The following is a 27,799-nucleotide window of genomic DNA, read 5'->3' on the forward strand; positions in this document are numbered from 1 at the left end:
AGCGTCGCCGCAAGATAGTTGGAAATTGCCTATGATAGTTATCATCAGAGCGAGAAAGGATGAAACAGCGCACGAAGCCGACGCGCTTTTTGTTAATCGTCTCCTACCCTAGATACCCCGAATCCATCGCCGATGCTCTATCCTCTCTCAAACCCAAAGCCCGGACTTGCAGTTTTCTTTCTCCCCTCGAACAAATTCTCCTGCACTCTACACACGCATGTGTATTTTTACGCCCGTAACCGACACCCCGAATATTAATCTGCCCAATCCACCCAGCCCCCAATATTTATAAAACATACGATACTTGTTCCATCAAGATGGATTGCCGCGGAGAAGTAGAAACATGGCCTGCGTTTATTAGAGGGTATTGAATCGGGGATTCTCTAGGTTAACTGGAGAGAGAACTGAAGTATATAAATGGAAGCATTCGGATCTAGAGAGTAATGTGTAGAATATGCTAAGGCTAGGAGTGTAGAAGGTCAACCTTCGGGCATTTGAAGACACCGGTCTAACTGCATATTTGTATGCGTACTTATAAAACCAGGCATCCGTCCATACTCGACTGTTACAGAATGTGTTCTTTGCCCCTCATCATGAACACGCCAGAACAGATCCTTGACATAGAAGACGCTCTCGTTTCAGACGAGAATCCAGCGCGCGATGAAGATACACTCGATTTTCAACGCTGCGCCAGATTGCATAACTACCTGGTCGCATATGCCTACATGGCCCGCAATGGAACAAACACGCCCGATCTCGACGCCCTAGCTAGCGAGTCATGGTTCTTCAACCAGCCGAACGAGAATATTGACGCCATTCGTGCTCGGCTTCACCCTTCATTAAACTCATTCCTTGATTCAATTTATGATCCGACGCCGGGATTCTTCTATTGGGTGAGCGGGCTTCAAATGAGACTTGCCGACGAGTGTTTCCCCCTTGAAGACAATGATTCCGAGGATAAAGAGCGATTTGTGGTCATTTACGACACAACGCCCGAACTAGGCTCCCACTGTCTTGGTGTTCTCTACGACCAGCTGAACCATCGTGCCTCATTCCCATTGGCCATCGAGAATTCAGATAGTATCGAGCCGGTTGATGAACATTGGGAGATGTGGTTTCCTCTAGAGACGATTCTTACCCAATGGATCCATATGCTCCGAATGGAAAAAATCACGGCTGATCCACAGTACGAGAGAAACTGGCCCTATGAAGAAAGACATCAAATTGGATTATGGCGTTGGCACCCATACTGCGCTGCTCAGATTGATAGCACAGTTGCTGCGATGGACCGCTACACGGACGCGATCGAATCACGTATGCAGTCTCTTTTGCCAATATCCCGAGATGCACCATTTTTTACCGATGCAGAGCTGGATGCGGCTCTAGTACCAAAGGAGTGATTTATTCGCTCTTTTCTAACCCGAGTGAGGACTCCACGTTTTAAGCTAATTGCGCCCGGCCTGGAGGTTCCGCACGATAAGGAAGTTTTTACAGCGCGACAGATGTTTAACGCGGAAGGCCAGGGCAGGGATGTGCCGTCATTCCTACTCTTTGCATCTGCGGATGATAGCCGCACGATCAGTTTCAACGAAGAAATTCAGCGTTTATTCTTTGGATCCAGAAATGATGTGCCATTCAACGGTGGTGATCCTGTTCCAACAGGGTTATATAGTGCAACGGTCAATCGATTCGAATACGATTCTGAAGAAACCGGATTCCACCTTCTAATCCCATTCGCACTACGACCAAATCTTGCTGACAAGGATGGAGCTAGGCGCAGTGATGGAACTTTAGTGCCATCTGGCTCATTCACGCAGCTTTTCCAGCATGGCGTTTTTTACCCGTTTGGCGGAGAGCATAGGGCGCAGAGATTGGAAAGGCTGTTTGATCGGTGGACCGAATTGATTGAAAGCGGCGTGTGGACAGTGGGCGAAAATGGCGTTGAGGGAGGGATTGATATGTTCCAGGATGCAGATCATGGCGCCTGGGAGGACTACTGGATTCCCCCATCCTGGTGAGATTCGAGTGAATTATTTGAGAAAGAGAAGCGCATGAAGAATGACAAGCAAAATGATGGATTTCAAGTATCAATACATCTCCTACGTACAGACACCACTATAACAATTCGAACCAGAGGAATAAGCGGTAGAGTTGCCACAATATCCATTTACAGAGCAACAATCTCCGAACAAGGATCCCGGACATGTCATGTTTCCTGAGAAATTGGGACCACACTCACCATTAGTTGAAGTATACCCTGATTTCAAACAGGCGCCAGAGTAGCAGTTTGGCGGGCTGCAATAATCATTCGTATTTCCACAATAGCCACTTGTTGAACAGCAGCTACCGAACTGTGTTCCTGTGCAAGTTTTAGTTCCAGCAAAATTGGGCCCGCATTCACCGTTCACCGATGGGCCTCCGTTGTCAGTCGCACAGGATCTAGCATAACAGTTTCCTGCGCCGCAAAAGGAGGTTCCATTTCCGCAATATCCATAGACTGCTGAGAGGAAACAAATATGTCAGTCACACTGTTTGCTATCTTTTGCTTGAATTTCCCTCCCAAAATCGTCACTCAAAATAGAATGGCAGGGTATCACTCACTACTGCAGCAATCACCAAACTCAGAACCCGGGCAAGTCATATAGGTATTATTCGGCCCACATAGATCGTTTGTACTGATGGTTCCATTGCCTGTCGAGCCACAGTCATTCGTGCATGTACCGGCCGATGAACAGCAGCTGGAAGGAATAGCGTATTAACTCATAATTTTACCACGGTACCTTCATAAACTAGGCATCTGAGACATCGGGATATGGTAAGACTTACGATCCAAATGTGCTGCCAGTACAGGTCACACCCATGCCACAGGATCCATCAGTAGAGACCACTGGCGTGGAGACCGGGGCGACACAAATATCATAGTTCAACCACAGATTAGAGCAAGTGTCGTTGAGGAAGGTATTCAAGGACTGCAGGGTCGTAAAATTGAGACCCAATCTTAGATCAACTGTAGCGCAATCATCGCCCATAGAAACTTGATAGTATTTACCGCAGTTACTCATAGTGCCATTCTGAGTTGGATGTGGTGGGGTGGCGGTGGTAAAGTATGCACTCGTACCAGTAGGTGCTGTGATGACCACTGGGGGTGTGGCCTATATACCACCAGGAGCTTGCAAGCAAACGCGCTGACCGTTGGATACTCCGCCACAGCTCCCCAAAATGTTGGAGTTCCAACTTAAGAATTGGCTCTCGGATACGTTGTAGGTTGCATTGGAAGCAAGATTGGCAAGGAATGAACTGATATCAGTCCATAGTCAGTGAAATTCAGGTTGGATCCCCGGTTGTAAGATTTGGTTCGATTTCTTACCAGCTTGGAGCATCCCATACCGTGGTGATCGGACAAGGCTGTGGTAAGCAGACAGCAGTGTTAAAGTAACAGTCGGTGCTGCCCGTTGTCAAACGAGCATCACCAGTGGAAACGTTATATCTTTCGAAAAGAAATATGTCAGCCATAAGATCTAAGGTTCCCTTGAGTAAACTCTCAGGAATGGTACTCACAGGTCACTTAGACTGTTACAAGTTAGCCAATTCTTGATGGGCTGAACGAACTGTCCCAGGCAAGTTGGCGTGGCAGTGGTGGTCACTGTTGCTGTTGTCGCGGCTGTAGTTGTTGTGGTAGTAGCTGTCGCAGTTTGAACCCCGACGTACAATGTAGAGGAAGACGTGGTATATGGTAGTGAAGTTGAACAATTTCGCTGCAAATCATCGAATTGATCAATCAGATACCCAGTAAAATTAGTTGGTGTCAACCACGGGTCGAGAAGTCGCTTTCGATAAAGCTCTAGGAAGCATTCGCTACAGAACTAAGGCTCGTTAGTATTTTATGCTATAAACAGCTGGCCAGGGCACTCATACAAAAGTTGAATTATACAGGTTTGTCATAGCCTGCATCTCCGAGGTTATTGAGTCCATATCGAAGTCCGTCTGATTGCAGATTGCAGGACTATCGCTCTCATCAGAGCACATCAGGGAGTCATATCGGATGTAATCACTGCCTTGCCAATCCTGAGAATCAAAGAAACACCAGTTAGATTGACTATAGCGGTTACGGACTGTTAGCGAGTGTAATTCGCATTCTAGTGCAAAAATTGAGGATTACCTATCCTGTAGACAAGCAATCTCAGCATTATAAGTTAATGAGAGAGACAAAGCTTTGGCTTGAACGACAACGCCTTGTTGGACAACCGTCTGGCCTGCACAAGCGGTTTCCACACTCGAGCCCCATGCCTGGAGCGAAGTTTGACAAGTCGTCGTGCAAAGGGTTGTAATGTTGTCCATGTACCAATCTGCATGTCGGATATTAGCACAAATGAAAAGAATCTCTGGATCTCTGAACTCGGTCTGCGTTGCTCAGTTATATCGCCAGTTTGATCTGCGAGCACTCACAATTATAGTCCACACCTCCGCCGAGCAATGTTGACAGGGATTCATCGCATGTGACAGTAGTGTTTCTGAATCTTTAGCAGAGGAACAACTCTCATTGATACTGAGTCTTTGCACTTACAATGCATCAAGACATGAGGTTGTCACCCCGTATGATACTAACAAAGTGTCCCTATCATAATATGTATACAGCTGGAAGTCAGCCATAACCAGTGAAACTAATCCAACAAATGTTGTAACCACGAGTCTCAGCTGGCACAGTATCTTGATAATCTTCCCTTCGTTATTCACAAAGAAAAAATCGAAGTGAAGGAAGAAGAAAGATCAGTGTGATAATCTCAGAGAATTACCGAGCAAAACTATCACCTACTGGAGGGGAATTTGTCCACAGGGGCCATATGATTAGGTGTTGTTTGAGATCTAGTAGCATTTTTGTATGTATACTGTGTATGAACTAGGAATGAGAAAATACAGACGATACTACCCTACACGACAGCTCGAGAAGGGACGCTAATGCACACACAGTGGTCTTTCAAATGTATACACCAAATTATATGCAGAAAAGGCTAGGAGCTACATCTGTAGATAGTAATAATTGATTTCTCAAAATGATTCGTAGTACATATTGGTATTCCTAATAAAAAAAAGCAAGTATAACATAGGTGCACATACATTAGCGTCGGGCTGTTCCGAGGCTGAGGCACGGTAAATGAGATGGGCCAATAATAGTTAAGTATCTGAGCTTTTTCGGGCCCACTTAGGCAAGATCTACCTAGTCGCCGAGCTCCAAGGTTGGGCCCTGCCCAGGTGCCTCGTGCTAGGACCTCGCCAAATAAGGCTACACTGCATTAGAGCATGATTAGCGTAACCTTGAGGTCCTGGGCGAACGTCGCTCAGCCAGTGCAGTAAAAGTAGCCAATACCAAGCCTTCAGGACCTGTTTTTCTTTTTCTTTCTTCTTTTTTTTTTGGCTGAATTTAAGAGTCAAATTGTCTTAGTTCAGACTGAGCCTGTAGTCGTGGAGAACTGGGCTTTCGCTATAAATCTAGCGTTCAAACCTCGTTATAAAGCCTCAAATGCGTAGGCGAGATTAGCTCCTATAAATAACCGTCAGCAAGCGGTTTCAGCCAAGTCCCTGGGCATACTGGTGGCACATGGGCTCACATAGACTCGGACTTTCTCCGGAATTCAACTGATCTACAAAGTATACCCATTCAGTTAATACCCATTACCACCCTCCACCTGCAATTTGTTCAGGCGACCATTCACTTCACTAGGCTACAACATAAGTCCTGAGATATAGCGGTATCTAAGGGCCACAGTGGAGTGATGAGCTAGCTAGCTTATGATCATGGGGTAATCCTGGATAGTGGAAAGACCCTGCCGGTAACAAATTTCTAAATTGACTCGTATAGTTCACTTCAAATGTTTGGATTGAACTAGCCGTACCGAAATTTACCCTCGAAATAAAATACTACCACTGAACGATCTGCCTGCAAAAACTTGAAAGTATCACAAGAAGGGATTCGCAATAGATATTTCGGGTATATATCGGTCTCTCCCGTTTTTTTCTCAAGAAGTCTTATACATCCATACTATTTTATTGCTTTTTATCAGCTTTGTGTCTCTTTTTGTCAGATCTGGGCAGCAGAAATGTGGTCCCCGCCTCGCTGGGTCTGGGTATTGACCTTTTATTGCCTTGTGACAATCTCGCGCTCAGCTTCCATTGTCCAGTCTACCAGAGCATATTCGTCTACAAGCTCGAAAGCTGCGTCAACTTCATCAAAGGCTCAAGTCAAGACGTGGAATGTAACTCCCCAGCTTCCTCGGAACGCCTCGAAGCCTTTGCCAGCACTTTTCCAGCCTTACTCACCTGAGACTCCAGTTTTCAAGGACCAGAATCTGTTCAGAGAGCTTTCTAAGCAGAAAAGCCAGAACCAAACGAGTAAAAGATCTCTCTTTGAGCGCAGCGCTCTAGAAAAGCGAGCCAGTCTTCCGACTGGATCCTGTGCTCCTAGCTCTCCCTGCGACAATGGTGCCTGTTGCAGTAACACAGGCGTCTGCTCTTATACACCATCAAGCTGTGCTCCAGATGTTTGCATATCCAACTGCAATGCAACTGCTCCATGTGGACAGTATGCAGCTGCGGGCGAGGGAAACTGTCCTCTGAATGTCTGCTGCTCACAATATGGATTCTGCGGTATGACCTCGGAATTCTGCGAAGCCGGCTGCCAGAGTGGCTATAGATCTTGTGGAGCGGTTAATAGACCTTCATGTGCAGGAAGCTCTGCTGACAGCGGTCGACGCATTGGCTACTATGAAAGCTGGGCTGACGATTCGAGTACTCGATTATGCGATAAGAGATCACCAGATGATATTGCGTTGGTCGGCTTGACGCATCTCAATTTCGCATTTGCTTTCTTTAATCCCTCGACTTTTAAAATCTCTCCAATGACCTCTGCTGCTGCGGATCTATATAAGAGCTTTACAAGTCTCAAGAAGAAGAGCCCGAATCTTGAGACGTGGATTGCACTCGGAGGGTGGTCATTTAATGATGATGGCAACATCCCGAACACTCGCACTGCTTTCAGCGATATGGTCAGCAGTGCGTCAAATCGCCGCAAATTTATTTCTGATTTGCAAAATTTCATGCAGTCATACGGCTTTGATGTTGTTGATATTGACTGGGAATATCCTGCAGCAACTGACCGTGGAGGCAAAGCAACCGACACGGGAAACTTTGCTGAACTTTTGGCTGAGATGAGATCATCTTGGGGTACTTCTTACGGAATAAGTGTGACATTGCCATCTTCATATTGGTATTTACAAGGCTTCGACCTCGTTACCATGTTAATCTACGTGGACTGGTTTAATCTCATGAGTTACGATATTCATGGGGGTTGGGATGCTACAAACCAATACACTGGTCCATATATCCGTCCGCATACCAATCTCACCGAGATTGAAACAGGACTTGATTTGCTTTGGATGGCTGGCGTCAAGCCAAGCAAAGTCACACTGGGTTTGGGTTGGTATGGTCGGTCTTTCACTCTTCAGGATTCATCTTGTACCTATCCCAATGGAGTTTGTCGATTTACCCGGGGCGGTAATCCTGGCTCTTGTACAAATTCAGCTGGAACTCTTTCCATTGCGGAAATCAAAGCTATTCAAGCATCAGGAGTTGCAACCGAAAAATATGATGCTACGGCGGCTGTAAAATGGATCACCTGGGACAATGACCAATGGATAAGTTTTGACGATGGTGTTACCATGCAACAAAAAATTCAAGCAGCAAACAAGTTGTGTCTCGGTGGTGTCATGATCTGGTCAATTGACATGGATAATACCAAGGGGGATGCAATGAATGATCTGCTGGGTATTGGCCAAGCTAATGGTGTGACTGAAGCCGAAGCAACCGAATACAAGAACCAGTTGGGAAATGCTACTTTGCAAAACTCCATTGCCGCTTCTTGCTACTGGACGCTTTGTGGGGGCACCTGTAACAGCACCTACTTTGATGTGACTGAAGCCCGAGGTCAGATTGCCCACGTCCAGCAAAACTCAGTGTGTCGGTCTGGCGAATATCAAACTCTATGCTGTGCGCCACAGACAACAATGGGCACATGCAGTTGGGAGGGATTCCGTGGCGTAGGATTGCCATGTTCTCCTGTATGCTCGGATCCTGATGCTACCATCGTTGCTCAGAACAGTAATTCGTATGGAGTGAACGAGGATGGCCTTACATCAGACCTCACCTGCACGGGTGGTTTCCAAGCTTACTGTTGCACTGGTTTCATTCCTTCATCAAAAACAAACACCGGAAATATGCTTTTGTATGGTCAAGGTGTTTTCAGCAAACGCAGCATACCAGAGGGATTAGATCATGCTCTTCAAGTTCTTCATCCCCGTGGTACCACTGAAGAGGTTGTTATCACAGCCGCCATCTGTGCCACCACCATTTTGGCTTTTATTGCGGCAGCTCCCTTCACATTTGGTCTCTCCCTACTTGGTGTCCCACCTCAGATTGCTTTGTGTGCCGCTGCCGGGATTGTGGTGAGTACTTCTGGCTTTGTTAGTAAGCCATCAAGGCCAGCTCAGAGACGACGAAAGGGACAAGCTAGACCGAACAGGAAAAAGGTTGGCACAGGCAATAAGCCAGCTAAAACTCAAATTGCTGGCTGGCCAATTCTGAGTTATACCAAAAACAAGGATTGTGACTGCTCTGTTACATATACGTGCAAATACGGTATGGGCTAGGATGAGATTTGCGATAATCAGCGATGGGCTATTACAAAGAAGCTTAATGGACAGACAGTCTTCAATCCAGGTGCAGGCCGACCATATTCGCGGATGTATCGATGGTGGGCTGCAAACCAACGTTCTCAGCAGTATCGTACGCTCGTCCAGAATGGTCGTATGCAGCCAAGTGATGAACATGCCAAGTGTCAGCTTGATGAATTCCCCCTGGGCGATCTCATGGAATCTGGAAATGACAATCCCCAGGCATGTCGATTGGTCAATAGCCTTGCCAATGAACGGCAAGGAAGTAACTTCGGGTTTTGGAAACGGGCACAGTGGATTCCTTGCTGGAAATATCGCTCTGAAACATGCGGCAAACCTGCTCCTCCTCCAGCAACGTGGTAAGTCAGAGAAGCCTCTATTCTGAGATGTACAATTCTTATAAGTTCTTTTTCCCTGCAGGGAATTTGGTTCTTTGAATGGAGACCGTGGAGTTGGTGCCGGTTCTCGCTTTGTAACTGCATATGGATTCGACTCACAGACTGCAAACTCACTGTGCTTCGCATCGTACACTTATACCGACGGCAATGGCAACATCCACAACACAATGGTCCCAGACCATGGGTTCCGTGTGCTGGATGATGATCCGTAAGATCTCCCTGACTTTCTTGATGTCTCCAGATTGAAAAACGCAATCAGTTCCTCAAAACAAATAGCTTACTTCGGAATAGGCTGTATGATTACCCATACAACTGGAATCGCCAGGATTGGAGTGTTGACCCTGGTCCTGCCGTTAATGCTGCTGGTCGCCCGACTTCAATGAATAGCGCTGGCTTCATGCGTCGAGACTTCCCAATGACGTCCTTCATGAACCAAAGTACCCCATTTGAAAGCGACAGTCAAGATCTATCAAAACTCACCTGCAATGTTGCCCACGACCGCAGTAACGCTCTCCCCGAAATGGGTAGCACACTTGATTATGATGACTTAGAGTTCGAGGATCTCCTCGGAAATCCAATCGACGGTCGTGCTTGCGATATTATTTATACTGATGAGGATGAAGAGGTGCAGCTTCTCGTCAATCCAGATGGCAAAGTCGAATATATATGGGATGTCAAACGTTCTGAAGACACATTTGAAAGTCCAGTGACCAGTGCCGAAGCTCATATTCCTACAGAAAACCCTGCTCGTCCATCTGGATCTTTATCCTCAAGTGTTCCAGAGAGCACCTCTCTCAGCAATGAAGCAGTGGGAAGTAGAGTCACCGCATCGCCTTACTCTGATGATATTAAATATATTCTGAGACATCATCATCACACCTGAGCACCTGCTCATTCAATACAGCCTAGAAATAACTCAGACTGAGCAACTTGAAACATTCTGAACTCATAGAATTTCTTTATATAATTGCAACCTCAATCGATATCGTATTGAGCCATGACCGAAAAAATCTTCAAACGAATAGTTTGTATTCGGAATTTCTCATTCTCTAAATCAGCTCCGACTTGGATTCTGAGTTCTATAAGTACCTCCGTATCTCGAACCTTGAAATACTACAAGATTTGCCAAGCCTTATAATATATAATCCTTCAAGTTCCAAGGTTGACTCTACCAAACAAACGGTCTCACAGTGCAGCAAGGTACAACAAGACCACGTAAACTGAGATGACGTAAAGACAATAAAGATTGGGCTCGGTCACACGGGCTCGAGTCAGATCGGTGAAGAGTACCCGGCCTTGTGCGATCAGACTCGGTATGTCGACCCACACCAGGCTGGGTGAGGATTAGAAGGAAACAAGACAACGCACCACCCTACCTCGCAAGGTCAGGGTCAACTAGGCCTACCAACACGAGGTCAAACCTGACTAGTCTGATCTAGACTAACAAAACAACTGCACGGGGTTATGAAAATAAAAGAAGGATGATATTGCTAATTGCTGAGCTACAACCCGCGGTAATATACCCCGGAGCGGGATCAAGCTAGCATCCGAGCCTCCTGCACACCACAACAGTTGGCGAAACCAAACTTGAGGTCTTGCCGCTGTACCAAATCTTTTCATAGATAAATATTTGGTCTTGTGGATATCCCGAGTGTATTGTGTATAGGTTGTATAAACAATGATTCTTAGTCATCTAGTGCCGAGATTGTATCAAGTACAATCGTCCAAATCTACTAATGGATTTGCATCCAGCGAAGCTCTGTCCAAGTGCTTTGTGGACTCAAGACAACCCGAGAACATGGGAGATGCTCTCCCAGCCTAAGATGTTGATCACAACTGGCAGCTGCGACTTTGAATACCTTCATGATGCTCCTGTAAGATGCCGCCTCGCTGACGACGAAACTGGGAACGAGAACAGCAAGACTCATGGCGTAGATCTGCCCCTTGAGTTTATAATTTCCACGGTAACGGCTGTGGTTGTGTGTATGAATTTCAGAGCGGAGCGCAGGAACGATAGGAATCAACTTGGCCAGATGTCACGAATTCGAGCGGGAAGTGCAGACCCGAACCCATGAAGGATGACTCGGAGTGTACAAGGCTCCATGAGCCTGCCTTTGACAGAAGAAGTTCAAGAACCCGTGACCCGGGGGCTTCACGCAAGCATGAACGAGATCCTCCCTGACTCATCCATTTATGAGGATTGGAAGTGCGTCTGACATCCTTGAGCCTGTCTTTGACAGTTGGATTTCGAAATGTGGGTAGCCCAGGAGGCTTTTAGAAATCCATGAGAAAGGAAAGGTAAAATTGAGGCACTTTATGGTACTTATAAAGCGCGTTTGAAGCGCGGAGGTGCGCTTCGACGCGCAAAGGAGTGTGTCGAGAGAGAGAGAGGAGTGTTGACACATTCCAATGTTGACATTGAAGAATGGCGGCGTGGATTGATTTTGGGGAGATATGTAGGTCGTTCTTTCCACACTTGAATAGTGACTATTCCTGGTAGGGGCTCGCAGTTGCCTAAATCGTACATACATAGTTGCATGTGGCGAATCAGTGGCACTAACAGGGACCCGGATTATGAATGGTAACGTCAATGTCTCAATTCTATCTTTTACTTCTTCTTTCTTTACTATCCTTCGATATTTATGTCTATAGAACCTATTATATTAGAATTTTGACTATGCTTGCAAAGGTCTCACAAGAAGCCCGATTTGGACATCATTTTCCTTTGGATCTCTTTGCCTTGACTTTTGTGGTATCTGGAAGCTAGTTTGGTTATGGATATGCTACAACTTCAACATTATAGGGAGAAGCATGAGAAGCTTAAGAAATCGGCCTGGGTGCTTGGCGGTGGAGTCCCAGTTGATATTGTCCTAGGTATTGGAATGTTCTATAACTTCGAAGACGGTACTACCGTGGACTTAGAGAAACGTACTGCTGCGAATACCCGGTACAACAGACTTTATGGTGGCTAGGGACTAAGAAGGAGATGATTCCAATATCAATATATGAGTGAATTGGATGACAACATTATTCTAGCAGATATTAAAGAAGAGGAAGACGAGGACATGAAGCTTCTGTCTGAGCGCGGTATACAGTCTACAGACGACAGTGTACTGTTAGATCAATGGCTAGTAGGTATCACTAGTTTATTCAAAGTCATCTGGGTAAATGGACACAACGGAAATGTGTGGGGTAGTTGCGTCCAGCCATTTATACTTGACAAGCTCTCAATGGTCCAGGGGGGGCCGTTGTAGTCGACGGTTCTTAACTATCAGTCTGTACTAAGGACGTTGATCGCTAGATATGAATTTAGAATTGAGGTGGAAGTTCGAATAAATAATTATTTTCATATGAGCAACGTATTGCGTGCATCATCTTGGTATTTCAGATCTATACAGCTGATGATATAGATTACAACATATGCGGGGTAAAAATGGTCAGTGGACGGCACTAAAGCTGAAAAGGAAATGGCGTAAGCTACATGTGGACTAAAGCCCTAGCGTACTAGCCCTAACTGCCTTTCCGGGATAATGCGATGGGTCTTCACGCGCCATAACGCGTGAAGATAATTTCTTGGCCTCTCCTTATCTTCGTTTTGTCCTTCAGCTTTTTCTTACTTTCTCGCCTTTGACCTGAATTTGGGTCTAGCACTCTGTTCCAATCTCAACTCAGGCCATCGGCGTGGGGCTCATCTTCAATATGGTACACATTGAGGGCCTTCCCATAGAGCTCCTACATCTCATTCTGTCTTTTTTGGCCACCCCAGATGATCTCGAAGTACTGAACAGAGACAAAAATACCAAAGCCAAAGACGACAATGCCAGCGAATTGGAAGATGACGATTATGACGATGATGAACCTGATGAAATTGAGACACTGCGCAATGTTTGCCTAGTTTCGCGGAAATTCCGAGAGGTGGCTCAACCTCTCCTCTTCCGTGATTTTTATGATGATGGCCTCGATGAGGACCCAAGCCCAACCATCTCTTTCACCAAAACAATATATCAACGTCCAGACCTCGGAAAGCATGTGCATCAAATTTCGATCATGCCTCACCCATTCACTCCAGTTGGTCCCAAATCACTTTCCGCAGAGGACTCCGAGCAATTCAAGGGCATAATTAGGGACCTTAAATTGGCTGATCAGGAGGAAAGCTGGATTTCAGCCTTGGAGAGAGCCGACCTCGGTGTTGTCGGAGCATTATTAGCCAACAAGACTCCCAATCTTCGTGTGCTGCATCTACCAAGCCTCCCATTCCGGATCGAGCCATTCATCCAGCTTTTCGATCACAACCCAGAGTTTTTGTTGAGCCTTGAGTCTATCTGGATTGAAAGCGACGACGAAGTTTCCGGCTTCGATATTTCTTCGTACCAGAAATTTCTTACCCTTCCCAAGGTCGTCACTTCCATCTTCGAGTACGGTGATCTCTTCGACGCATCATTTCCATCTACCTGGCAGCCTGGAACACTGGTGACGGAGGAACTGGCCTTCCACCACTGCCACATCGATGCTGGCGCCATCAAAAAGCTCATGCAAGCATGCAAGAATCTGAAAAACTTTACTTACAACAATTTCAGCCTGGATCCTAACGAGCGACGGATAATGCGCGAGGATGTCGCGCCCGAGATGACTGCCAAGGAGGCCCAGGAAGCTGTCCTCTTACATAAGGATACCCTCGAGCTCTTCCACCTCGAGTTCGCGATGGGACACTGGGACGTCGACAATGCTGAGGAGATCGTTGCTAGCCACGCCAAGCTTGGCTCATTCCGCGAGTTCTCTAAGCTTATGACTATCCTCGTCCCACACGCTTCTCTTCCATCACACCCTCGATTCCCCAGCTCGCTAGACACGCTCCATATCACCGACTGCAACTCGTCTATCCAGGAGATGACTCAGAATATCGCGACAGATTGTAAAAATGGTCTTTATCCGAAGTTGGCTAACTTCAAAGTATTCGCAATCGATATCACCCAGCCCATTAGGCTTTCTGGGCAACGTATTCCAGAAGGGAAAACCCCCGAGCAATGTTTCGTTGCTCTTCGTGATATGTTCAAAGGAACCAAAGTGAACTTCCAAATCTTGCCATACGAATTACCTGATTTCGACGATTACGGTGATCTCGATGATTTTGGTGAAGAGATTGGTTACGAGGAAGATTTCGAAGAACCAGGATTCGGAGAAAGTCTACCAGCGGGAGATGGTGGCATGGGCCCAATCCCACCACAGCTTTTCAATTTGCTTATGCAGCGGGCTTTGATGGACCCTGAATTTGCACACCTTCGCCAAGAGGAGGATAGTGATGATGATTCATGGGAAACTGAAGACAGCGATTCAACTTAATCCAGTTAATCCAAACATTAATGTTGCTATCATATAATTATATCTATTAACATACAAATTTTAATATGGCTTGCCTTTTCTCCACAAGGCTTTTGATGAGTGAAAGCCCCATTTGCAGAAGATGGCCAATACTATAAAGATCTCAATGCATTCATATTCCAGGCATACTTATGATTCAATAACTCCTCGATGAACATGCAATTCTATGACAAAAGGAGGTGGGGGTTGGGGGTATAATGAAGATAGGGAGAGCGTAGAGAGAACATCACAACTAGGAAGAAAGTCGAGCAGAAGAATATGTATGGTAATGTAGCAGAATACTTTATTCCTGCAATAAAAGAATCTCTGTAAAAACGACGCCCAGTTAGCCAGTTATCCCCAACAATCGCATAACAAAAAACAAGACACTTACCTGTTAGAGCCTCTTCGAAGCTCAGAGTAATGTACCCATCCCGATCCTCATCGTACCGCTTAAAGACATCCGTCATACGCTTCAGACTAATACAGGCCTGAACGAAAAGATCAAAGCTCATACCAGTAGACCTAGGATCCTTAGGCGCATTGCTGATCTGCTTTCCCTTTGCTTCAAAGACACCAAAGATAACAGAAATAAACTTCCCACTGAGACGGTATCCGAACGCAACAAGCGCCTTCTCAAACTCTGGCTGACTGACACGCCCGCTGCGATCCTCGTCAAAGCGATCAAACAACTCCCGCCACGCAGCCAAATACCGCCACAACGAGACGAACTCTTCGAAATTGATTGTCCCGCTCCCATCACGGTCAAACATCCGGATCATCAGCCTGACCGTCCGCGGATGGAAGGACGTGTAGTCACCATTTACAAGTGCGCTGCCGAGCTCCCCTTCTGTAAGAGCGCCAGAATGAGAGGCGTTCGCGGCGCGGAAGAGGGGAAAGAGTTGTTGCGGATCATTGCTGGGTGCTGTCAATGGTGGTGGAACGGGCGATTGGGGAGGCCGTGAGGAGGGTGGGGGTCTGCTGCGCTGGGGATGCACTGGCGGGGGGCCGAAACCATAGTTTTGGGGCGGTGGGGAAGGGTGGAGAGGGTGAGGACGAGATTGCGACTGGCTGTGACTGGGAACTTGGTTCGGCGGAGGCGCATTTGCTGAAGAGGAGCGTCCGTTGTAGGAGACGGAGTGGTGGGGTAGGGCTTCGTGCCGCGGGGGCGCTGCAGCGTATGCGTGTTGCGGGGGCGCGCTGGATACAGGAACGCGGGGAGGAATACCGCTGCTGTGACTTGTTTGCGGCGGTGGGCGAGAGGGGAGCGGTTTCTGGCTGAGGCCTGGGGTGTGACTTTGGCCTGATACAGTCATATTGCCTAACATCTGCGCGACCTAATTGACCGTTAGCGAAAGCAAGATGAGGCGCGCGACGAATGTTGTACCTCTTCTGGCTCAGCATGACTGTAGTATTTCCCAAGTCAGTAACTGTGAACTATCTTAGATCGACTATGCACTTACGCTGGCAGCGCATCGGGGTTGTAGGATTTGTTGTAAGCCATGGTTGGAGTCCTGTAGGTGGACACGGACTCTGATGAAGAGCAACAGAGGTATATGAAGCAGAAGGAAAAGAAGGAAGGATAATAAAAGGAGAGGTAGATTTAAGCGGAGAGCCGTGGGGCATTTTTAGCGCGCCAAGTGATAATGTCGGGGATGACGATGTGTGTAACTACCGTAAACCCCCTTTATAACGAAACTGAGAACTAAATGTTCGTTAAATCGAGGTATTTTTCATAGCTATACGTGCCATGATGATTATCTACATGGAGATGTAACTACTTCTATGCCCTTTTCTATATTCAAGTCATGAATAATCTAGTGAATTGACGCTTACGGAGCACTGTTGCTCTAGTTAGTTCTAGCGCTTTAGATTAATACGAATACGACTTTCGAGAAGTGCGTGGATATGAATTCAGGCATTAATATTAACGGTAGTACGAGTTTATCACTTACATATTAGGCTTGAATAGTATTAGAGAAGCGATTCTCCAAATTTAAGGTAAAATAGGCATACTAGTTGAGATGCATAGCATGTACTCTATAAATAGGGTGAGGCTAAATCGTGCAGCCCAACCCCGTTGGGCAAATGCCCCGCCAATTCCAATGTGTTCACTCAACGACCACAAACCTTCAATTGTCTTATTGCCTAAATTTTTCGGACCTTTTTTTTTTTTTTTACAATGGCAGATCCGCTCTCTATTGCATCTGGAGTTGCCGGGTTGCTGTCTTTGGGTATCCAGGTTACCAAATCTCTACTCGATTTTTACTCCGCATACAAGGATCAGACTCCTGCTCTGAAAAAGACTCTGCGTGATCTTGAGAGCCTTCTCAGCATTCTCCGATCCCTTGATGGCGCACTGCAAAATGGCGAACCTCAGAAGGATGCCCTACTCCAAGAGATCGACAAGGTAGCAGAGGGATGCCGTGAGATCCTTGAGGAACTGAGGGACGAGTGCCAAAAATTCCAAAAGGACGCTACTCTAAGTCTGAAGGACCGAATCCAAGTTGCCGGGCGCCGGGCGACTTATCCGTTTAGGAAAAGTACTCTACAAAAGCTTGAGGAGGACGTCGGCGAGATAAGGGGAAACTTGTCCCTTGCATTAAATGTGCTACAGCTCAGAAACCAGACTGGGCTTGAAGATGGAATATCTGAACTCAAAATATTCGTCGAAGAGACAAAGACGATTCAAATCTCTGCTGCAATTCGTGATTGGCTCAAGGCCCCAGATGCGACCATTGATCACAATGCCGCATGCGAGAAACGTCATACAAGCACAGGACTATGGTTGGTTAACGGCCAGAAATTCCAAAACTGGCTAGTTGAGCCTAATTCATTTCTCTGGATTAATGGCTTCGCGGGGTGTGGAAAGTCGGTCATATGCTCGACGACAATTCAGGCAGTTCAACATACATTCCGTGAGAGGCAACATCATCCCAATGTTGGAATCGGCTTTTTCTATTTCACCTTCAATGACGAGGCCAAGAGAGATTCTTCCGGCATGTTACGCGCATTGTTATTACAGCTGTCGGCTCAACTTGAAGGAGATACAAAAGAGCTACAAGAACTTCATACATCATATAAGTCGGGTACCCCGCCAGAGAAAGTCCTACTTGACTGCCTTCGGCAGACCATCTGCAAGTTCAGCGTCACCTACATTTTCTTGGACGCATTGGATGAAAGCTCCCGAGACGATAAAAGAGAGGACGTTTTGGGTGCGATAGAGAAGATCCGGCAATGGGACCTACCCAGTCTCCACCTACTGGTAACCAGCCGTAACGAAATCGACATCCGATATTCTCTGGGAACTTCCTTATACCAGGATATCCCAATGAGGAACCCAGAGACAGATACAGACATCCAAAATTTCATTTCTTACCAGCTCAGCAATGACCCCAAGCTTCAACGATGGAAATCACGCCACGAAGAGATTCAAGAAAAGCTGACGGAAAAGGCACAGGGAGTGTGAGTGATAATAAAGAGGAATAGTACAAGAATGTGACTAATAATTGTTCACATGCGTAGATTCAGATATGTTGAGTGTCAACTCCTTGCCCTAAAACGGGCCCGGATCCGAAATGAGCTCGATAAATGTCTGCACTCTTTGCCTCGTGATCTGGATGAGACTTACGAGCGAATGCTGTGTAGCATTGACGAGGAATACGCTGAAGAGGCACGGCTGATGTTAACTTTGCTTTGTGTGTCTAACTTCCCAGTCACAGTGAAGGAACTTGTTGGCGCCCTTACCATTGATGTTAAGGCTAGCGAGCTACAGCTAGATCGTGATGGTCGATCATTTAGCCAAGATGATATTCTCGACATCTGTTCTGGTCTGATAGAGCTCGCAGTGATTCCAGACACCGGCAGTTACTACTTCAGAAACTCGGTTACAATCGTTCGTATAGCGCACTTTTCTGTTCAAGAATATCTCGAATCAGACCGGATTACCCAACAAGGTGCAGCAAAATTCACAGTTCAAAAAGAACAAGCCCACACAGAGATGGCTCAAATTTGTCTCGCTTACCTTCTAGACCCGACGCTCTCAAATGGAAAAGTAGACGAGGCGAAGCTGGAAAATTTTCCCTTGGCACCCTTTGCTGCTGGGCAATGGTTCACTTTCTATAAGAATTCTGGCAAAGGAAAGTCTGACGTTGAATGCTTAATATCGAAGCTGTTTAAGGACCAGCTAGAGGCATTTACGACATGGGTACGGCTACATGGCAGAGGTTCAAGGGAATCGCTATATGATATATTACATTCTGAGCAGTACTTACCAACCGATTTTGGACGTGCTATCAAAGATATCCCGTCACCTTTATACTACGCAGCCCTTTTGGGGTTGGAGTACATCGTAAGTGTCTTGATAGCGAGCTGGGGGGGAGAAACCGCAATAGATGCCGATATCAATGCTCAAGGGGGTGTATGTGGTAACGCGCTCCAGGCCGCATCATCGGGAGGACATGAGATGATAGTACAGATCCTACTAAGTCGCGGTGCTGATGTCAATGCCCAAGGGGGTTATTTTGGCAACGCACTCGAGGCTGCATCATACGGAGGACATGAGAAGATAGTGCAAACCCTGTTAGACCATGGCGCCGATGTCAATGCTCAAGGGGGTGAATATGGTAACCCGCTCGAGGCCGCATCATCGGGAGGACATGAGATGATAGTGCAGATCCTACTAAGTCGCGGTGCTGATGTCAATGCTCAAGGGGGGGAATATAGCAACGCGCTCCAGGCCGCATCATACAGAGGCCATGAGAAGGTGGCACAGACCCTGTTAGATCATGGCGCCGACGTCAATGCTCAAGGGGGTGTATGTGGTAACGCGCTCCAGGCCGCATCATCGGGAGGACATGAGATGATAGTACAGATCCTACTAAGTCGCGGTGCTGATGTCAATGCTCAAGGGGATTATTTTGGCAACGCACTCGAGGCTGCATCATACGGAGGACATGAGAAGATAGTGCAAACCCTGTTAGAGCATGGCGCCGATATCAATGCTCAAGGGGGTGTATGTGGTAACGCGCTCCAGGCCGCATCATCGGGAGGACATGAGAAGATAGTGCAAACCCTGCTGGATCATAGCGCCGATATCAATGCTCAAGGGGGTGTATGTGGTAACGCGCTCCAGGCCGCATCATCGGGAGGACATGAGATGATAGTACAGATCCTACTAAGTCGCGGTGCTGATGTCAATGCCCAAGGGGGTTATTTTGGCAACGCACTCGAGGCTGCATCATACGGGGGATATGAGAAGATAGTGCAAACCCTGCTGGATCATAGCGCCGATATCAATGCTCAAGGGGGTGTATGTGGTAACGCGCTCCAGGCCGCATCATCGGGAGGACATGAGATGATAGTGCAGATCCTACTAAGTCGCGGTGCTGATGTCAATGCTCAAGGGGGGGAATATAGCAACGCGCTCCAGGCCGCATCATACAGAGGCCATGAGAAGGTGGCACAGACCCTGTTAGATCATGGCGCCGACGTCAATGCTCAAGGGAATGCTATATATGGAAAGGCGCTCCACGCCGCATCATCGGGAGGATATGAGAAGGTGGTACATATCCTGTTAGACCATGGTGCCGATATCAATGATTCTACACCATATAGAAGCGCGCTCCAGACCGCATCAATGGCAGGCCATGATAAGGTGGTACATATCCTGCTAGACCGTGGTGCCGACATCAATGCTCCTGGTCTTTTTGGAACAGCGCTACATGCTGCATCGGAGGAAGGCCATGAGAAGCCTGTCCAGAACCTGCTGGATAATGATAGCGCAGATGAAACACTAACTTGAACCCGAAATCAAGAAATTAGTATGTTTTCTGTACTATTTTTGCATTCTGTCTCATAGCACTGCGTTCCTAGTCTGTGAGTCTAGCTCGTGTGAATTTTCGCATTAATACTCACACAAAACTACTAGCATTAGAGGTCTTTTAGTTTCTCGTCGTCTGACTTAAGTAGCATATGCTCTGATATTTCTAAATTGGCGAAATATATTGCGAAAATTGATGAGCAAATACTCATTACATTCGGCGACTTCTCCGTAGCCCAGTCATCTAAAACATGAAACGGGTTCCGATATCAGATCACGGATCATACCAAATTTTGAGAGTGGGGAAGCATTAGTGATAATTTGTGCAGGGAGGATGGAAGAGTCACGTACCGCTAACGGGATATGCTAAGGGCAAGCGACAAAGCAATGTCCGTATGGGTGGTTCAGGTCGATAATCTCTTCCTGTACCATCATTTGATAGCGGTTGATAATATCTTTTCATGAGTTGAATAATTCAGATCGAATGTATCGAAATGTATCGACATATTTCGGGAGACTTGAACTGAGAGACTCTGGGCCAAGCCTTTCTGGGTATGTTCGTTCATTCAGCCCACGGGTGGAGCACATTAGAGTAGCTCACTGAGTAAATCGCGATCTCCAGAATCCTGCCTGTGATGTTCCTGCTGAAATTCGGGCCTGGTATTGGTATAAGTATTGGAAAGGCTTCTTTTTGGGTTGACTGTAAGTAAGCGCGTGTATATCATACCTAGGATGAATCAGAGCTTTGAGGGCCATCACTACCTATATCTGATGACGACTGCGGGGAGGCAATGTGTGTTGCATATTGTAGAAATCAAAAGTAAAAGCCAAAAGGATTTCAATAACAGTACATTAATATTAACAGGGGTATCTCAAAGAGGCAAGAACGCTTGATTTTCTGCAAAGATGCGCTAGGCGCATGTACAAACCGCTTTTTTGACGAGTATTGTTGACTCGCCGGCGTCATAACATCTAAACGCCTTGGTACAGGCCACGAGAGATGAGAGACACCTCCGACGCTTCCTCCTCCAGCACGCTGATAATCTCACTCCAAGCCTTTTCCTGAAGCTCTTCGCCCTCCGTACCAGTAGTCAGTGCAGCTGACTCACTATGAAATTATTAATAATGGTAGCACTGAAACATGTTGAAAGACTGTCATACTCAAGATATCCCTCACTCCGCCAGCATTTTCCCTGCGATTCAACTCCCTGGATAGTAGCGCTAACCAGCGAGCGGCTTCCCTGCTCGGTAGTCCGTGCAAAAAGTCTGTACATGAACCAAACGAAACATTTCTCCCACCAATTAGTGTACTGGCGACCCAAAGCCGAGACACACAGCCCGGGGCTGACGGTATTAACAATGAGAGTATGCGTGCCGTCGTCGTCGCGCACCATATTGGCGATCCTCTTGATCATAAATTCAAGCAGAAGCTTCGAAATCCCGTACTGTTTGGGACCCTCGAAGTTGGCCGGGTCGTTCACGTGAGCGAGTAGCAAGTCCTCGGTCTGGACGCTTTCGGCCTGGACACGAACAAATTGCTGACTTGAAACGACGGTCAGATGGGCGGGGTTATCGACATAGGAGCTTTTCTTTAGCTTGGGAAGTAGAAGCAAGGCCAGCATCGAGGTCGATAGCGTGTTGACTTGGAGAGTCTCCTCCCAGCCCTCGGAGGATTGGATGTATTCTCGATTCCACAGACCAGCATTAAGTAAAGCGATGTCGACTCGGTCAAGCTCACGATTGACACGGTCAGCGAAGCCTTTGACACTCTGGAAGCTGTTCATCTCGAGTTCCCACACTTTGACCACGTTGCGGCGGTTGGTGGCCTTTTCGAGGTCGGCTTTGGCCTGTTTGCCTTTTTCCAGGCTTCGGGATCCGATGATGAGAGATTCGACACCAAGATTGAGCATTTTGATAGCAGCTTCAAATCCAAGACCCGAGGTAGCACCTGTCAAAATGACGATCTTGCCAGCGAAGGAAACACTTTTGGGATCGACGGGAGGGGTGTACTGCATCTTGAGGAGACGAATTAGGCCTGCCATAATTAAAATCGTGATTCAAAGCTTGAACAGCTTCAAAAAGGAATTCCAAATCAACAAAGCACCAAGCGTCCGAGGCGTGTGTGATGGTTGTTTGCGGGAGAAAAAGAGGCCGATAACACGATGGCCGATAAACGATAAATGATAAGCGATAAGCGATAACGAAAGGAAATGGCGATTGGAGGTTGGATGAGGCACAAAAACTGTCTTTGTAGCTACACGCACACCCACAGACGACATATGTTTGTATGTATTTTCCGTGACAAAAGCACACAAAATGACCTGGTAGTAGCACAAATATAGTATGTATTGCCGTAGATTAAAGATTATCGAGGTTGGTCCACCTCGTTTCCGTTGACCATTTCTAGTGCAGATCAGATCATCCTTAGGTGCCAAGATGAACATGAGGAAAATTATGGTTTGGGGATGATAATTCTCATTGTGCATTCGTGTGCGAGTAAATTATCTAGGGTTGTGCGGACTTTCTTCAAAACGCAAAGCCTCATACTGACTGCTCTTCAACCCTTGTTTCTTTTGCCCAGAATCCCTTCCTCATCCACATTGACCCATTACCCAACAACGTCTCATCATCCCGCTCTGAAAAATATACACAGTACTTCTCGCAACCCTGGTGCTCTGAAAATAGCCAAGGATCCGCCTGATCAGATATGTCACCCTGGAATCCAAGAAAGAAGCGACACCGGGAAAAGAAAGCCCGACCAAGGGACTGTTCATTCGGATCACCTGTGACCTTCTCGTATTGAGCGAGGATATTCGAGTCAGCAAGAAGACTCGCAACGGCGGCGATGCTGGAGGGGTTCTTTGGCAAGACGCGATCCGTGTTCATGAGAAAGGAACTGGTTATACCCAGCACGAGGATAGAAGCGAGAAGTGCCTCGAGGACATACGTTGAAGCTGCATCTTGTGATAGGCGCAGTCGGTTCGATGCCGTCATGTTCCCGAATATAGGGGCACGGTTTGGCGTGTTGCCTGCCGCTCTGCGGGAGTAATTGTGGAATACTTGTGCTTTGAGGACTCTCTCCTGGTGCTGAATTGCCTTGATGACCATATCGCTGGAGTTTGAATCAATCAGATTTTCTGCTGGGATCGCATATTTGCCCATGGTCAACGCCGTGAAGAACCCATCCAGTTTTGAGTTCTGCGCTATAGCATCTGTGGTATTGAAATTATTCCAACTGATCCACGGGCTATCAATGCCCGGGGCTGATCTCACAGATGACTCGTCAGGGACTGGGGGATTGTCATCGGTGATGTTAAAGCCAGGCAATTGAAATCGTGTCACGGTGTCGACTGTTTCGGCGGCTTCAATACAAGTCATCGCACTTATGCTCGTCACGGACTCGGTTTGGATATTTCCCCAGAGATACAAGGTTGCGGGTTTGGCATTGTAGCCGTTGCCGCATGGGAGCATACTTGATTGCCCGAAAAGGCCTTGGGAGTTGAGAACAGCCAGTGAAGGCGTCGGGGTAGTTGATCCCATGTCTTGGTCTGCTAAAGAGCAGGGCATGCTAGGCGCAAGAACGCCGAGTTGGTAGGTCGACTCATTGCCATAATCGATATTCGTGAAATTCCACTGCAGTTGGCTGCCCGTTTGGAAATAACAGGCGGGAGCGGCTCTCAGGGCAGGCATTCGAATGTCTACAAATAAATTATCTGTCTCATTGCTGGACAAGAGTGTATCCATGGAAAGCTCGGGGAATGCAAGCTCATCATAGGTCCAGCGGGGAAATGCCTGATTTTTGTGAAGAATGCGGTTGGTAACGAGCATGCTGGACCTTTGGATGCGATCAAAAAATTTAGCGTCCGCTAAATTATCCGTGTAAAAAGTCGTTTCTTGGGTGAAATTTATACTGGTTTGGTGCAAGTCTTCGATTGGAGAGTACAGTCCGCTTGCGACGATGACCAGGAACGAGGTGATCAAGGTAGCTAATGTACTAGCTAGAACAGCAAACTGTCTTGTGCGGATTGAACGGATCATGCTGGTGATAGCGAGTGAATCTAGATAGTCCACTGTCATGCATTCCTCGAACAGCGCGCCGGCAGGTCGTTGCAACTGTGCGTATGGTGCTAGGCTTCGGGTGTTGAAGTCCATCCTCCCGAACAAGAGACCAATGCTGGCCATGACCACGGATGGAATTATCGTCCATAGATAATGGTGGTTTTCATTAGAAGACACAGTTCCCAATCCATCGTTCTTTTGCGAGACATGCAATACAATCCCCAATGCCGCAATAAGTGATATGATTGCAATGAAAATGCCACCGCGAGCAATGAGACCAGGATATGGTGCCCAGAAGGATGTATGGTGTTCTTGTTCGTCGGGGTTTCTGTGATCCACTCCCTCTGTATTGATCAAAAAGCCCTTGGGAGTAAGTTGCGAATAGTACCGCCGCTCTTTCAGCCTGTCATGAAGCACATCCACTGGAGTCGCACCAGTCCCACGAAGTGATTGACAAATCTCGTTGCTCCTTGTCATGATCGCAGCAATAGATGAAAGGGGATTCGGATTCCAAGGTGCAATAGTCGTGTGTGGTCCCAGATAGATCATGAAAACAGATAGCGAGATCGCTAGTATCAGACAAACCTCCAGCACACGGAAGGAGAGCTGTGTCATGACAATTCGATGTTGCTTGGCCATAGTATGTCCGATGGCTGAAGGTTGAATTGGATTCGATGATTGATGCGCTTGAACCGTTTGAACTGAAAACAGACTGGTCGAGAAAATGACCAAGAGACGCAGAAGCATAGAGCAGGTAACTCCAGCCGCCACGTCAAAGTGCTTGTTTCTTATGGATTTGACCAAAGATGACAGCTGTGTCTCAGATACATAGTCCAAGAGTATGAATTCCCTGGCCTCTCCAGACCTCTCAGCCGTCGACTTCCATGGCGCTCTTTGCTTCACTTGAAATTCAACACGCGACCAGAAGGTAGCGATCACAGTGAACATGGCAGTGGGTCCGTAGGTCCAGAGATAGCGGTAGATTTCGACTGAAGAGTTAATTCTGTCGTGAACTTGGGAGACATGGTTGAGTGCTTCGAGGGTAGCTATAACTCCACAGAATGTCATCACGAACACGATCAACACTCGTCGCCGAAGGTATGAAGGCTGCCATCCAGGTATTTTGTGTTCAATATGTTGCGATGGAGATGAAGAATCCTCACCTTTGCGGCTGAGATTAAGTATGCTGCCAAGGAAATGTTTGATCGACATGGCCTTTTTGCTCAAGAGAGAATGATATAGGGAATTGTACATCAGGGAGTCCCAGGAACAGCCCTGGAGAGCGATTGACTTATGTAGCCATCGAGAGCTTGCAGAACCCATACCCAAGCAATGGCACGAGGACTTAAAGGTCTCACGCTCTAACTCATTAGCTCCTAGGGCTGTTGTGAGGACGATGAACACATCAATACTATCGTATCAAAAAGCAAAGTTGGCAAGCTGGGCGACAACAGGCAGCGCTCGAGGGCTATACAGTTAGTATCAAGCTGCAAATACACCTTTTGATTCATCCCATAAGAATATACACTTGTATTCTTCATTTCTATCATAGTTTTTGGACTTGGCACTTCTTTGGAAAGGAGGTTCAATTGAGACATTTTTCAAGACAGGAGCCAACGTCTCACATGAATAGGATTTCACATCGCCAGATACCTTTCAGCCAGATATTTGACAAGTATTGGATTTGTTCTATATATAGACCATTTCAGCACTTGTCTATCCCACATACTCCGAAATCGTTGGCGATAGATGTCTCATCCATCACGCAGATGGCGGGATATCCATGAACAAACAGTGCAAACAATATGTGTATGAACAATTTTGGGCAACTTCGGCATCTGGAATGTTCGTACAATTGGAGTTAAATTCAATTTATAACAGCAGTCCATCTTTAGCAACCAGTCCGAGGCCCTAATTTTCTTCTTGGAAATTGACGCGCTGATCCCATCGAAAATCAGCCCTGGAGCAGTCCCGGGTCACCGGAGCAAATTATTAATCCATCCCTTCCCCGGAAGGTTGAAAAGTGCAGCCAATAAACTGATTGGACCGCACTTGGCATTAAATATTCGATATGGCTGCCATTGCACAAGGACACCAGGTCCATCCGGACGGTCGGACGTGGAAGAGCCATTTTCCCAAGGGTGATCTCTGGGTATTTGGTTATGGGTGAGTTAACTCTGTTCCGAAATAATGTCACTGAGCAGTCGAATATTGAATACTGATTATGTTCATAGGAGTTTGATCTGGAAACCGCCTCCACATTATGGTATGTGAAACTGCGAGTGAATTTGCTTAATGGCAGCACTAAAACAAGACCTCTTACTGGTCGCTTCTGATCAAGAAGCAATCGACTAACTATATCGCTCAGACCAGCGCGTACCTGGCTATATCAGCGGTTATGTGAGGCGCTTCTGGCAGGTGCGTAAACCCTTCACTCAAGGGGAAGACTTTCTATATATCCGCATTCGAAAAAGCCGGACTAACATTTTGGTTATCGTCCATGAATTCCAGGCTAGGTATGTCGTTGATTGTGCGCAATATACAGGCACTGCCATTCAACCCTACTGAGAATTGCAAGTCACTAACTTGCTCCAAAGTACCGATCACCGCGGCACCCCCGAGCAACCAGGCCGAGTAGTCACCGTAATCGAGCGAACCTTCTGGGAGACCCTGGACGACCCGGTATGTTCGCTGTCCACTGTGATTTCACGCCACCACATTAACATCCCCCGTAGCTCGCCCACTTAGAATCCGAATTATCCTCCACAGGCAAAGTCTGGGGCGCAGCATACCACATCCCAGCATCTCATGCTGAAGAAGTCCACGACTATCTCGACGAGCGGGAGATCGACGGGTACAGCGCGCACTACACGCCCTTCCACCCGACAGTGGAAGTCGGAGGCACCGGGTCCTCTCCAATCATCTGCATGGTCTACATCGGGCAGCCGAGTAACCCGCAGTTCCTGCGTGACGCTGCTGATCGCGACCCGCAGCACGTGGCACAGGTCATTAGTGCTGGGCACGGGTTGAGTGGGAAGGGGTCAGAGTATTTGTTCTTGCTGGAGAAGGCTCTTGAGGGTCTTGGGCTTGGGACTGCGGATGTTCATGTTACAGATTTGGTTAAGAGGGTTAAAGCTATTGAGGCTGAGGGACTTGCAGAGGCTGAGGAGGAAGAGGCGGAACTTAAGGTTACTAGGTCTTTGGAGAGCTCGGCTGAAGTGTCTGATCGGGAGGATGACCGTGCGACCATTGAATGAGGTGTATGGGTTGAGGCTCTGTTGGTGACTGATGCTTTCTCTTGGCACATAGTATATGTTGCATATTTGTCTAGTAGAATATTTAGATGGCAAAACATATGATTCAACCAGTGGAGTAGGGTCCCATCCAAAAGATAGTGGGGGAAACTATTAATCCATTATCCTCTATAGTGATGAATCGAG

The 27,799-nt window shown here is 47.1% G+C and overlaps 12 protein-coding genes across 12 annotated transcripts; 8 read left to right on the forward strand and 4 right to left on the reverse strand.

The window, feature by feature from the left end:
- Positions 1 to 593: 593 nt before the first annotated feature.
- Positions 594 to 1,400, forward strand: N7479_000602 (uncharacterized protein; the record flags this gene model as incomplete). The annotated part of the gene is made up of 1 exon (XM_057248300.1): positions 594 to 1,400. The coding sequence occupies one exon, from the start codon at positions 594 to 596 to the stop codon at positions 1,398 to 1,400; it is 807 nt and encodes a 268-aa protein (XP_057112732.1).
- A 102-nt stretch (positions 1,401 to 1,502) lies between these two features.
- On the forward strand, positions 1,503 to 2,018 carry N7479_000603 (uncharacterized protein; the record flags this gene model as incomplete). Its single annotated transcript, XM_057248301.1, has 1 exon — positions 1,503 to 2,018. One exon carries the CDS (start codon positions 1,503 to 1,505, stop codon positions 2,016 to 2,018), a length of 516 nt encoding a protein of 171 aa, XP_057112733.1.
- An 81-nt stretch (positions 2,019 to 2,099) lies between these two features.
- N7479_000604 (uncharacterized protein) lies at positions 2,100 to 4,650 on the reverse strand (the record flags this gene model as incomplete). Its single annotated transcript, XM_057248302.1, is given in 10 exon segments — positions 2,100 to 2,497; positions 2,602 to 2,738; positions 2,827 to 3,139; positions 3,161 to 3,297; positions 3,368 to 3,487; positions 3,559 to 3,863; positions 3,916 to 4,096; positions 4,160 to 4,401; positions 4,447 to 4,552; positions 4,565 to 4,650. The coding sequence occupies 10 exon segments, from the start codon at positions 4,648 to 4,650 to the stop codon at positions 2,100 to 2,102; spliced, it is 2,025 nt and encodes a 674-aa protein (XP_057112734.1).
- A 1,445-nt stretch (positions 4,651 to 6,095) lies between these two features.
- Positions 6,096 to 10,004, forward strand: N7479_000605 (class V chitinase; the record flags this gene model as incomplete). The annotated part of the gene is made up of 4 exons (XM_057248303.1): positions 6,096 to 8,495; positions 8,700 to 9,082; positions 9,144 to 9,329; positions 9,413 to 10,004. The coding sequence occupies 4 exons, from the start codon at positions 6,096 to 6,098 to the stop codon at positions 10,002 to 10,004; spliced, it is 3,561 nt and encodes a 1,186-aa protein (XP_057112735.1).
- Positions 10,005 to 10,857: 853 nt separating this feature from the next.
- On the forward strand, positions 10,858 to 11,196 carry N7479_000606 (uncharacterized protein; the record flags this gene model as incomplete). Its single annotated transcript, XM_057248304.1, has 1 exon — positions 10,858 to 11,196. The coding sequence occupies one exon, from the start codon at positions 10,858 to 10,860 to the stop codon at positions 11,194 to 11,196; it is 339 nt and encodes a 112-aa protein (XP_057112736.1).
- Positions 11,197 to 11,895: 699 nt separating this feature from the next.
- Positions 11,896 to 12,093, forward strand: N7479_000607 (uncharacterized protein; the record flags this gene model as incomplete). Its single annotated transcript, XM_057248305.1, has 1 exon — positions 11,896 to 12,093. One exon carries the CDS (start codon positions 11,896 to 11,898, stop codon positions 12,091 to 12,093), a length of 198 nt encoding a protein of 65 aa, XP_057112737.1.
- Positions 12,094 to 12,820: 727 nt separating this feature from the next.
- Positions 12,821 to 14,461, forward strand: N7479_000608 (uncharacterized protein; the record flags this gene model as incomplete). The annotated part of the gene is made up of 1 exon (XM_057248306.1): positions 12,821 to 14,461. One exon carries the CDS (start codon positions 12,821 to 12,823, stop codon positions 14,459 to 14,461), a length of 1,641 nt encoding a protein of 546 aa, XP_057112738.1.
- Positions 14,462 to 14,783: 322 nt separating this feature from the next.
- On the reverse strand, positions 14,784 to 15,983 carry N7479_000609 (EF-hand domain-containing protein; the record flags this gene model as incomplete). The annotated part of the gene is made up of 4 exons (XM_057248307.1): positions 14,784 to 14,806; positions 14,874 to 15,816; positions 15,867 to 15,885; positions 15,943 to 15,983. The coding sequence occupies 4 exons, from the start codon at positions 15,981 to 15,983 to the stop codon at positions 14,784 to 14,786; spliced, it is 1,026 nt and encodes a 341-aa protein (XP_057112739.1).
- Positions 15,984 to 16,661: 678 nt separating this feature from the next.
- Positions 16,662 to 20,282, forward strand: N7479_000610 (uncharacterized protein; the record flags this gene model as incomplete). Its single annotated transcript, XM_057248308.1, has 2 exons — positions 16,662 to 17,944; positions 18,005 to 20,282. 2 exons carry the CDS (start codon positions 16,662 to 16,664, stop codon positions 20,280 to 20,282), a joined length of 3,561 nt encoding a protein of 1,186 aa, XP_057112740.1.
- A 990-nt stretch (positions 20,283 to 21,272) lies between these two features.
- On the reverse strand, positions 21,273 to 22,342 carry N7479_000611 (putative short-chain dehydrogenase/reductase family protein; the record flags this gene model as incomplete). The annotated part of the gene is made up of 2 exons (XM_057248309.1): positions 21,273 to 21,408; positions 21,462 to 22,342. 2 exons carry the CDS (start codon positions 22,340 to 22,342, stop codon positions 21,273 to 21,275), a joined length of 1,017 nt encoding a protein of 338 aa, XP_057112741.1.
- A 499-nt stretch (positions 22,343 to 22,841) lies between these two features.
- On the reverse strand, positions 22,842 to 25,571 carry N7479_000612 (DUF3433 domain-containing protein; the record flags this gene model as incomplete). Its single annotated transcript, XM_057248310.1, has 1 exon — positions 22,842 to 25,571. One exon carries the CDS (start codon positions 25,569 to 25,571, stop codon positions 22,842 to 22,844), a length of 2,730 nt encoding a protein of 909 aa, XP_057112742.1.
- Positions 25,572 to 26,430: 859 nt separating this feature from the next.
- N7479_000613 (gamma-glutamylcyclotransferase) lies at positions 26,431 to 27,616 on the forward strand (the record flags this gene model as incomplete). The annotated part of the gene is made up of 5 exons (XM_057248311.1): positions 26,431 to 26,525; positions 26,594 to 26,625; positions 26,728 to 26,875; positions 26,957 to 27,041; positions 27,095 to 27,616. The coding sequence occupies 5 exons, from the start codon at positions 26,431 to 26,433 to the stop codon at positions 27,614 to 27,616; spliced, it is 882 nt and encodes a 293-aa protein (XP_057112743.1).
- Between the last annotated feature and the right edge of the window lie 183 nt (positions 27,617 to 27,799).

Source organism: Penicillium vulpinum (genome assembly GCF_028829585.1).
Source record: "Penicillium vulpinum strain IBT 29486 chromosome Unknown utg000001l_segment0_segment0, whole genome shotgun sequence".
NCBI classification, from domain to species: domain Eukaryota; kingdom Fungi; phylum Ascomycota; class Eurotiomycetes; order Eurotiales; family Aspergillaceae; genus Penicillium; species Penicillium vulpinum.